We start from the raw sequence: 12,286 nt of genomic DNA on the forward strand, positions 1-12,286 counted from the left end.
GTGCAATTCATTGAAACTTGACGCAATTTAGCCCATGCCCTTGTTCAACATGTCAGAAAAATCTGAAAGCAACCAAAAACACACAGTGAATTTGGCACAAAGCATGTAAGACAATTTTCTGGTGTTATTGTTTCCACAAAATGAGGGCACTTTACCCAGAGCCACAGAATCGGGCATTATATCCACTTGGGCCATGGAGATGGATATTACTTTGTGGGGCCACAAAGGATCACCAGTACTAAAGGGGAGGGGGGTTACTGAGAGGTTCATTGGGTGATAGTCGCAGAATTGGGAAGGTGTACAGAGATGAGTAGTGGCTGGTCATGGTGGTCTGGGCTTGGATAAAGAAGAAAAAGCAGATGTCAATTAGAGAAAACATCAATTGCATTGAGCTGGCATCTATTATTTAGAGGTATACTAGTACTTTAAAGGGGGTCACTGAGGGCACTTATGGTACCAGAGGTCACTGAAGGGCACAATTAGTGTGAGCAAGTCACTGAAGGGGAACTATTACTGTGAGATGATACAAAGGATGCAGCTAAGTGTAAAAGTAGCATAGTCTAAAAAATGTGTTATGGCGCTCTCGCACACCGCAGATTGTCTCTCTTTTTGTTGCTCCAAAGTTGGAAGGTATGGTGTAGACCACTACATTTATGTCCATATCACAAAAAAATTAGGTCAATGCATACCAACCTGGAGTATGGCAAAAGGACACTCCTTTGGCATATCCCAGCCGAATGGGAACCTATAGAAACATTCTGCATATGTCCCAGGAGCTTTCCCACCACACACACCAAATGTTGGGTCTAAAAGTGATGTGATGTGTCCTTACATAACAATGTTACAGATACCACAGTAATAGGGTATGTGATGGAAGAGGAAAAAACTCTGCATGCCTCTTTATGTAATCAGAGGCATATAGAGATGAAGTAGAGCCTGTATTACGGCTGTGTAAATGAGGCGTTACTATGTGTCTAATACAATATCTAATGCACCATCTGATAAACTGCAGGGCAGGTCCAATCAGCAGTAGATCCTGGTAGAATGCAATATAAGCAAGCTAAATGTTCACGTGAAGACTAATGAGCAGTCACCCAGCTCAATCCAGCCCGGATTGGGTGAGGGGTGACTGCTAACAGAGTCTGCACATGTGAACTGATACCAAGGATGGCAGCCATAGATAAGTGCGACACACCATAGAGGATTACAACCCCTAGTGACAAAGCTGTGGATTGCCCTGTATCACCACGATGTGCCACACTGGCTGGGCATCCTGGGCTTGCTCAGCATCCATAGCAAACTGCATTAAAAAAATTGAATAAAACACACACTGCTGCGGATATTAGGCTGCATGTGAGCATTTAGCTCGCTCATATTGCAATCTGGCCCTCTGCATTCTCCCAGATTTAAAAATCTATATGATCTGACAAACCGATAAACAGACAATTAACTCTATGTGGACACCTTAGTGGGAGCACAACGATAAGAATATCTCTTGTTTATCCCATAGACTGTAGATGAAACAACCGTAGGTACCACTAGATTAAGAAATAACGAAGCCACCGAGTACAGACAGTTGTCAGAATATGTAGACCAAAGGAATACTGTACTACGAGGCTCTAGACCGCCATGTACAAAAGAGTTGTCGAGATGTGTAGACAGTAGGCTACTGTACTAGTGGGCTAGACTCTTTAGGCACGAATAATCGAACCATGACTAGTCTAGCCCGCTAGTACAATAGCCTACTGTCTACACATCTCGACAACTCTTTTGTACATGGCGGTCTAGAGCCTCGTAGTACAGTATTCCTTTGGTCTACATATTCTGACAACTGTTTGTACTCGGTGGCTTCGTTATTTCTTAATCTAGTGGTACCTACGGTTGTTTCATCTACAGTCTATGGGATAAACAAGAGATATTCTTGTCTTTGTGCTCCCACTAAGGTGTCCACATAGAGTTAATTGTCTGTTTGTCAGCCCATATAGATTTTTAAATGATTATTAATAAAATTTAGTTTTAGTTAGTCTATTCTGTGAAGGGCGTTCTTGACACGATTATAGACTATTTCCTATCCCTGTGACTTGTTCTGCATTCTACCAGGGTCTAAAGGTGATTGAGCCGCCCTGCAGTTTATCAGATGGTGCATTATTGGCTTCTTTTTCTGTGAGTGATGTCTTTGTACATTTTCTTTATCTCACCTCTGTGATTTGAATTCTGTATATAATAAGGGCTCAAGCACAAGGGAGAATGTTGTCTGATAAAAGGATAATCCCTTTAAAGGACGTCTGTCACCTATATTTTGGCCTACAAACCGACTACACTATACAATGTGCTCTGTTATGTGGAACCCACAGATACCTTTATTTCTGCATCATGGCTTCCCCTTCCAGATATTAGTCTTTAGATTTATCTTGCACCACATGCAACTTAGCAGTGAGCTGTTCGATGGGTGGCCCACCGCTGCCTGTGGTCCTGAGTCTCTCCCGCCTCACTGTAAAAAAAAAACCCATTCCACACTTAGGAAAGTCTCCAGCTCCGCCTGCTGGATACGTCATGTTCCATCTTTACTGTGCTTGTGTAGTGGCCCAGAGTTAGGAACCTTTAGTTCTGTGCTTGTCCACCTCATATGGATTTGTCATTTTGCATTCATGCGTGTTTGTGTCTACGTGGTCATTGGTTTTGGTTTCATTTGTGGTGATCTTTTAGGGGGCAATGTCTTGTGTTAGTGTCGCCAATCTTGGTGGTGTCTGTGTGCCTGTCTCCCTAGCCTGCTCTACGTGATGTGATTGGTAAAGCGGTTGGGGGGGGGGGGGAATTGTGGAGTTGGAAGGAGAGAGATAGATGTAGTCGGAGGAGGAGGACGTGTGAGCAGGAGGTTGAGGCTCGTCTCATCTAGCTTTGAGATGCATCCCCTCAGGGGACCTGAAGTAAGCACCAGTTTTTGGAGTAGAAGTCAGCAGAGAATGCTACACATTTCCCTGCCTAACTGCAGAATAGAGGGACAGTACCGATTCCGCTACTGCAAGTTGGAAGACAAGTCTGGAATGAGTGTCTTGCCCCATGAATGTTGCTTGGTCAGCGAGGAAAGAGCATAAGAAGTAAGAAAGATTCCACTGACACCCCTACGAAGTAAGTCAGCTTCCTACCAATCACTTCTTTCCAAACCTACTGGAGCACCAAGGTCTTTTTCTTTGTGTATATAAGAAGTTAGAAAAGACTCCTTGTGTTTGTCTCTCCATGTCAGGAGCGCTCTCTCCTCAGAATCTTCAATCAGATAACTGTTTGTCTGACACAAGTGTGTTGCAATGTGGTGAAAGGACAAAAGTGCCAGGAGTATTGTACCTAAAACTATTGCAGTATTTGGAAAATCAAAGTTGAAAATCTCCAGTAAAAAATGTGTGCCTCCAGTTTTAAAACTACACTTTGACTGTGGACTCCTTATTTGGTTTCATAGATTCGTTACTGAAAAAGGGGCACTGGCGTCACGGGAACAGAAAAGCTATCATTTCTCTACTGGTACGGCTGTTAGTTTTTCCCCGTCACATGCTGCCGGGACAGACTGCGTTTTGATATGTGACGAGAGGAGATGGTACAGCAATTATGACCCACCATTTTGTTTCCCGCTGTCTCCCTTCCCAAAGGTTTCACCTTGGCAGCTTCACTTACACTACACTGGACGAGCTGGCGCATGTGCTGTCTGTCCTTCTCAGCCTGCACTGACATCACACATGTACACAGTTAGCCCATTGGATAGGCCTATTCTAGTTTGCATATGGGTGTTGGTAGGTGGCGCTCACTATTCAGATCTCTAAAGATGTCGTAATGGCTTGCAGTGAAGTAATAGAGATGTAGCTCTTAATCAGGCAGATGGTGATTCTGCCCAATTTATACAGGCCACTAGTGCACTGTAGAGCAGCTTGAGGAAGCTCCAATCATAAGTATGATGGAGTAAATGCAAAGGAAAATAGAGAGAAAAGATCCTCAGCGCTCGCAGGAAGGCTTCAATTGACTGGATGATAAATGAAAGTAGGCAAAAAAGAGGCGGACTTACTTCACGGAGGCGTCCTTGCATAGACCCCAATCCCAGCAAGCGTAGCAAATTACCGTCGGCGACAGCAGTAAAGGTTCCACAATTTATTGACGCATTTCGGCCTTACAGCAGTTTAGGCCTTCATCAGATACATAAAACAATATACAGCACATACACTATTTATATTTATTTATATTAATGTACCTTCCCAAGTAATAGGTTCCCATGTACTGGATGACTTCCGGGTTACGGATGGTCACATGGGGGCGTCAGTCACGCGGCGTGATGATGCCGCGGGTCCCGGGTGGTCACATGGGGGCGTCAGTCACGTTACGTGATGACATCACGGATTTGCAGAGCATTATGGGGAAAGGTCACGTGGGTACATAACGTCGCGTGATGACGCGGCGGGCCTCCAGTACTCACATGGGGGCGTTAGTCACATTACGTGATGACGTAACGGACTTGCAAAGCATTATGGGGAAAAAGTCACGTGGGTACGTAGCGTCGCGTGATGACGCGACGGGCCACCAGTAGTCACATGGGGACGCCACGTCGCGTAGTAGCATAGGGTCATAAAGCTTGTTTGCATATGGCTCAGTTAAAGGCAAAGACTGATATCTGGACAATGGAGCTATTCTGCAAAAAAATAAAAGTTATCTATGGATTCACATAACTGCGCACATTGTATAGAATATACGGTTTGTAGGCCAAAAATAGGTGACAGAAGAGCCTTGCCTAAAAACAAGGTTATTGTCTCAAAAAAGGCGGCCCCGTGTCCTAAGCCTCGGCCTCTTACTTCTTACACCTAACGGGAACAAAACAAACAAATAACTCAACTTAGCATTAAGGCATTCATAAACAAAGAAAACTGCTTAGCTTGTAGTAGCAGAGCTCCAAAAGGCACAACCTCACTCCACCAGAGCTGAGACTATAATCAGTAACACCTAACTCCAGGAGCTGACTTAAATAATGACCAATACGATGTTATTGGTCAGACAAGACTTCAGAAACATCAGGGCAACACCCATATGCAAAGAGGAAAAAGCCAAATGAAAAGGAGATACAAAAACTGAAGACAAGCCCCAGAAACGAAAACCTTAAATAGTCAGATTAATGGAACGTCGCGGCCAGTCCGTTTATGCTACATGGCTGCTGACCACGAAATCCCATTGTGCTCCACGGACCTTGACAAATCTATTTGGCACAAAGTTTACTTCCTTCCTACAGTATACATTTAAGGGTTAATTCAACCTCATCATGTTCTTTGGAAACGTACTTGTAAGATGTTTCATAATTGCTTCCATCGACCCATGTCCAGCTTTCTTCTTCATCCATATCATGGAGTCCAATCCAAATGCGTCGGTATTTAGAAGAAGTGGATAACGTCGCGAGGAATATCTGAAAAAGAGACAACAGCTAGGAGCAACGGAAGCAGCTGGGCCAGAGAATCAGGGGGTGAGGCCAACCACACTCTTCACACCATATAAAAGGTAATGCTCCAATACAAAATCTAAGAGCTTTTACAGCAATTATTTATTAGTAATTTCTTCAAACTCCCAACTAAACCCCTTTTAGAACTGTGGTGTTTGCTAGGAATATCCAAATAACCTTGGAACTTTGGCACCAAAGTCAAGTAAATGACCACACTGAAAATATTCAGTCACATGGAGATGAGTGTAGTCTAACACCCACGGTCTGCAGTGGTGTGTAGATATGGCTGCTTCCATGTAACCGAACATAGTCATAGGCCTCCGCTTACCCAATGGAGGCCAAAAAAGTATTTTTTCATGATGGTATTTGTTGTCAAACCTTTTTTTTAACACCCCACCCCAAGACACTGTCATTTTCTTTTTTTCATTTCTGTTTTTTCCTGACTGTCAAAAGGTTGTATCAATTTTATTTCTCTAGTTTAGTTGCCCATCTGTGGACCCCCTCAAGCTCTGCACCATCTTTCCTGCGCACCGGTGTCCAGAACTGTACACAATATTCCATGTGGGGCCTGACAAGTGCCTTATATATTGGAAGAATAATGTTCTCGTCCTTCACCCCTATACCTCTTTTAACCCCTTGAGTGGCGGGTTTCCTACCACCCTGTCGTGCCCACCAGGGCAGGTTTTTTAAAATGGTCTAATCATTGAATTTCAACTAATTTTGCAGTTGCGTCTCAAGAGCCATAACTTTTTCATTTTTCCATTGACATGGCCATATAAGGGCTTGTTTTTTGCGGGACAAGTTGTGATTTTTTTAAACAGGAGGGAGGAAAAAAAGAAATGGGGAAAAAAGAAAAAAAGGGGCCATGTCATTAAGGGGTTAAATAATGTATTAACTTCCTTCTCTGGGTCATTACGACGCACGGATACCACATGTGTGATTGTATTTTTGATTTTTTACAAAGTAAAGGGAGACAAGTGTTTTTATAATTTTTTTAAAATAATTTTTTAACTTTTTTTTAAACTTTTTTTTTTTTTTTTGTCCCTTTAGGGGACTTCCACAGGGACCCATCAGGACCCCCTGATCACATTCCGGGGGTCTGATGGTGACAGCCCTTTACATGCTGCAGTGACAGCCCTTTACATGCTGCAGTCACATAGACTGCAGCATGTAAAGGGTTAACACAGCAGAGATCGGAGGTTTTCTCTCTGATCTCTGCTTTAAGAGCTGGTACCTAGCTGTCCTCTGATAGCCAAGCACCAAGCTCTCCCTCTCATCTGACAAGCCGATGGTCTCTATGGCAACCTGTAAACAAAGCAGGAGATTGCCGATATGCCGGCAATATCTTCTGCTGGTTTTTCAAAGCCCTTGCTTTGTTCTTTGTGGGTCTGTGCAGGCAGAGCACACTGTCACAGCTTGTGGCATTGTGCTCTGCAGCTCCCATAGTGATACATAGCCCGGGAATCTTCCGGGCTATGTCACTATGAGCAGTGGAGCTCGTCCTGGAAAATTTCCGGGCGTGCCACTCAAGGGGTTAATCTACCCCAAGACTTTATTTGCTTTTGCAGCAGCTGACTGGCATTTACTGCTCCAGTGAAGTCTACAGTCCACTAGTACCCCAGTTCTTTTTCCAGACACTTTTCCCTAGCAGTACCCCATTTAGTGTATATTGGTGACATCCATTTCTCCTGGCCATGTGCATAACCTTACATTTATCAATACTGAACTTCATTTGCCATTTTCTACCCAAGCCCCCAGCTTATCTCGGTCACTATACATTATCCTCCTTTGTATTAATTGCCTTTTATAATTTTGTATCATCTGCAAATATTGATATATTACTGTGCAGCCCCTCTATCAGGTCTTTGATAAATATGTTGAGCAGAATCAGGCCTAGTACTGAACCCTGTGGCACCCCACTAGCAATGGTGGCCCAATCAGAGTACGGTCCATTTATTGCCACCCTCTGCTTTCTATCTCTGAGCCAGTTCTTTGCCCAACTACACACATTTTTGCCCAGACCGAGCTGTCTCATTTTATATATCAGCCAGTTATGTGGCACAATGTCAAATGCTTTAGAGAAGTCTAGATATACAAGATCAATAGACTCTCCCAGGTCCAGCCTAGAACTTACTTCATTGTAGAAGCTGATGAAATTGGTCTGACATGATCGACCACTCATGAACCCGTGCTGATGAGGAGTTATACTATTGTTTTCCTTGAGGTATTCCAGGATGGCATCTCTCAGAAGCTCCTTGAATATTTTTCCAGTTATTGAAGTGAGACTTACTGGGCCTGTAGTTATCAGGCTCCTGTGATAGAACTAATGAATAATGATTAGAGATGAGCGAACACCAAAATGTTCGGGTGTTCGTTATTCGGAACGAACTTCCCATGATGCTCGAGGGTTCGTTTCGAACAACGAACCCCATTGAAGTCAATGGGCGACCAGAACATTTTTGTATTTCGCCGATGCTCGCTAAGGTTTTCATGTGTGAAAATCTGGGCAATTCAGGAAAGTGATGGGAATGACACAGTGACGGATAGGGCAGGCGAGGGGCTACGTGTTGGGCTGCATCTCAAGTTCACAGGTCCCACTATTAAGCCACAATACCGGCAAGAGTGGCCCCCCCCCCCTCCCAACAACTTTTACTTCTGAAAAGCCCTCATTAGCATGGCATACCTTTGCTAAGCACCACACTACCTCCAACAAAGCACAATCACTGCCTGCATGACACTCCACTGACACTTCTCCTGGGTTACATGCTGACCAACCGCCCCCCCTCCCCCCCCACAGCGCACACCAAAGTGTCCCTGGGCAGCCTTCAGCTGCCCTCATGCCACACCACGCTCATGTCTATTTAGAATTGCGTCTGCCATGACGAGGGACCGCAGGCACACACTGCAGAGGTTGGCACGGCTAGGCAGCGACCCTCTTTAAAAGTGGCGGAGCGATAGCCCACAATGCTGTACAGAAGCAATGAGAAATAGAATCCTGTGCCACCGCCATCAGGAGCTGCACACGTGGGCATAGCAATGGGGAACCTATGTGCCACACACTATTCATTCTGTCAAGGTGTCTGCATGCCCCAGTCAGACCGGGCTTTTTAATTCATAGACACAGGCAGGTACAACTCCCTATTGTGAAGTCCCTGTCGACCCACAGCATGGGTGGCTCCCTGGAACCCACCGGCGGTACACAGAAATATCCCATTGCATTGCCCAACACAGCTGAGGTAGTAATGTCGTGCTTAATGCAGGTGGGCTTCGGCCCACACTGCATGCCCCAGTCTGACTGGGGTTCTTTATAAGTGTACAGATGTAGTAAAAACTCCGTGTGCACCTACAGCATGGGTGGGTGCCAGGAAGCCACCGGCGGTACATAGAAATATCCCATTGCATTGCCCAACACAGCTGAGGTAGTAATGTTGTGCTTAACCCTTTCCAATCCAATTTGTATATGGTTTTCCTAGGGGGCTTACTCTTTTTCTGCTGTTATACAGGCTGTTTTTCTGGCTAAAGCCAGTACTGCATGAGCTGACACGTAGGATAGGCTCCGACAGCAGAGAGGCTGGCAATATACAGTAAGAGAACCCCGACGGACGTCTACCAACAACGGAGCTGTACAGCCTTAAACCCTAATGTCTTCACAGGTCACACAGTGGACTGGAAAGGGTTAATGCAGGTGGGTTTCGGCCCACACTGCATGCCCCAGTCAGACTGGGGTTCTTTACAAGTGGACACATGTAGGTTAAACTCCCTGTGGACCCACTGCCTGGGTGGGTGCCAGGAAGCCACCGGCGGTACATAGAAATATCCCATTGCATTGCCCAACACAGCTGAGGTAGTAATGTCGTGCGTAATACAGGTGGGCTTCGGCCCACACTGCATGCCCCAGTCAGACGGGTTCTTTAGAAGTGTACAGATGTATTAAAAACTCAGTGTGCACCTACAGCATGGGTGGCTCCCTGGAACCCACCGGCGGTACACAAAAATATCCCATTGCATTGCCCAACACAGCTGAGGTAGGAATGTTGTGCGTAATACAGGATGGCTTCGGCCCACACTGCATGCCCCAGTCAGACTGGGGTTCTTTACAAGTGGACACATGTAGGTTAAACTCCCTGTGGACCCACTGCCTGGGTGGGTGCCAGGAAGCCACCGGCGGTACATAGAAATATCCCATTGCATTGCCCAACACAGCTGAGGTAGTAATGTCGTGCGTAATACAGGTGGGCTTCGGCCCACACTGCATGCCCCAGTCAGACGGGTTCTTTAGAAGTGTACAGATGTATTAAAAACTCAGTGTGCACCTACAGCATGGGTGGCTCCCTGGAACCCACCGGCGGTACATAAAAATATCCCATTGCATTGCCCAACACAGCTGAGGTAACGTCAGCTGTAATGCAGGTGGCCTAAAAATTAATTTGATTACACTGTAGGCGAGGGCCCACAAAAATTGCTGTATCAACAGTACTAATGTACATCCCAAAAATTGGCCATGGCCAGCCAAGAGGGCAGGTGAAACCCATTAATCGCTTTGGTTAATGTGGCTTAAGTGGTAACTAGGCCTGGAGGCAGCCCAGTGTAACGAAAAATTGGTTCAAGTTAAAGTTCCAATGCTTTTAAGCGCATTGAAACTTATAAAAATTGTTCTGAAAAATTATTTGAGTGAGCCTTGTGGCCCTAAGAAAAATTGCCCGTTCAGCGTGATTACGTGAGGTTTCAGGAGGAGGAGCAGGAGGAGGAGGAGGAGGAATATTAGACACAGATTGATGAAGCAGAAATGTCCCCGTTTTGGATGGTGAGAGAGAACGTAGCTTCCATCCGCGGGTGCAGCCTACGTATTGCTTACGTATCGCTGCTGTCCGCTGGTGGAGAACAGAAGTCTGGGGAAATCCAGCCTTTGTTCATCTTGATGAGTGTTAGCCTGTCGGCACTGTCGGTTGACAAGCGGCTACGCTTATCTGTGATGATTCCCCCAGCCGCACTAAACACCCTCTCCGACAAGACGCTAGCCGCAGGACAAGCAAGCACCTCCAGGGCATACAGCGCTAGTTCAGGCCACATGTCCAGCTTCGACACCCAGTAGTTGTAGGGGGCAGAGGCGTCACCAAGGATGGTCGTGCGATCCGCTACGTACTCCCTCACCATCCTTTTACAGTGCTCCCGCCGACTCAGCCGTGACTGGGGAGCGGTGACACAGTCTTGGTGGGGAGCCATAAAGCTGGCCAGGCCCTTAAAGACGGTTGCACTGCCTGGGATGTACATGCTGCTCGATCTACGCACATCCCCTGCTACCTTGCCCTCGGTACTGCGCCTTCTGCCACTAGCGCTGTCGGCTGGGAATTTTACCATCAGCTTGTCCGCAAGGGTCCTGTGGTATAGCAACACTCTCGAACCCCTTTCCTCTTCGGGAATCAGAGTGGGCAGGTTCTCCTTATACCGTGGATCGAGCAGTGTGTACACCCAGTAATCCGTAGTGGCCAGAATGCGTGCAACGCGAGGGTCACGAGAAAGGCATCCTAACATGAAGTCAGCCATGTGTGCCAGGGTACCTGTACGCAACACATGGCTGTCTTCACTAGGAAGATCACTTTCAGGATCCTCCTCCTCCTCCTCCTCAGGCCATACACGCTGAAAGGATGACAGGCAATCAGCCGGTGTACCGTCAGCAGCGGCCCAAGCTGTCTCTTCCCCCTCCTCCTCATCCTCCTCATGCTCCTCCTCCTCCTCCTGTACGCGCTGAGAAATAGACAGGAGGGTGCCCTGACTATCCAGCGGCATACTGTCTTCCCCCGCCCCCGTTTCCGAGCGCAAAGCAGCTGCCTTTATGGTTTGCAGGGAATTTCTCAAGATGCATAGCAGAGGAATGGTGACGCTAATGATTGTAGCATCGCCGCTCACCACCTGGGTAGACTCCTCAAAATTACCAAGGACATGGCAGATGTCTGCCAACCAGGCCCACTCTTCTGAAAGGAATTGAGGAGGCTGACTCCCACTGCGCCGCCCATGTTGGAGTTGGTATTCCACTATTGCTCTACGCTGCTCATAGAGCCTAGCCAACATGTGGAGCGTAGAGTTCCACCGTGTGGGCATGTCGCACAGCAGTCGGTGCACTGGCAGCTTAAAGTGATGTTGCAGGGTGCGCAGGGTGGCAGCGTCCGTGTGGGACTTGCGGAAATGTGCGCAGAGCCGGCGCGCCTTTACGAGCAGGTCTGACAAGCGTGGGTAGCTTTTCAGAAACCGCTGAATCACCAAATTAAAGACGTGGGCCAGGCATGGCACGTGCGTGAGGCTGCCAAGCTGCAGAGCCGCCACCAGGTTACGCCCGTTGTCACACACGACCATGCCCGGTTGGAGGCTCAGCGGCGCAAGCCAGCGGTCGGTCTGCTGTGTCAGACCCTGCAGCAGTTCGTGGGCCGTGTGCCTCTTATCGCCTAAGCTGAGTAGTTTCAGCACGGCCTGCTGACGCTTGCCCACCGCTGTGCTGCCACACCGCGCGACACCGACTGCTGGCGACATGCTGCTGCTAACACATCTTGATTGCGAGACAGAGGAGGAGGAGGAGGAGGGTGCTTTAGTGGAGGAAGCATACACCTCCGCAGATACCACCACCGAGCTGGGGCCCGCAATTCTGGGGGTGGGTAGGACGTGAGCGGTCCCAGGCTCTGACTCTGTCCCAGCCTCCACTAAATTCACCCAATGTGCTGTCAGGGAGATGTAGTGGCCCTGCCCGCCTGTGCTTGTCCACGTGTCCGTAGTTAAGTGGACCGTGGCAGTAACCGCGTTGGTGAGGGCGCGCACAATGTTGCGGGAGAC

At 47.3% G+C, this 12,286-nt stretch overlaps 1 protein-coding gene across 3 annotated transcripts in view; it reads right to left on the reverse strand.

Moving 5' to 3' along the window:
- Positions 1–12,286, reverse strand: part of LOC136610863 (hepatic lectin-like) — an 87,119-nt gene that overhangs the window by 970 nt on the left and 73,863 nt on the right. For all 3 annotated transcript variants that reach the window (XM_066590062.1, XM_066590063.1, XM_066590061.1), the window contains one exon: positions 5,310–5,431. In XM_066590062.1, coding sequence (XP_066446159.1) covers positions 5,310–5,431 — 122 coding nt within the window. The remainder of the gene's footprint in view (positions 1–5,309; positions 5,432–12,286) is intronic.

The sequence above is a fragment of the Eleutherodactylus coqui genome, chromosome 2 (assembly GCF_035609145.1).
Source record: "Eleutherodactylus coqui strain aEleCoq1 chromosome 2, aEleCoq1.hap1, whole genome shotgun sequence".
Classification (NCBI taxonomy): Eukaryota; Metazoa; Chordata; class Amphibia; order Anura; family Eleutherodactylidae; genus Eleutherodactylus; species Eleutherodactylus coqui.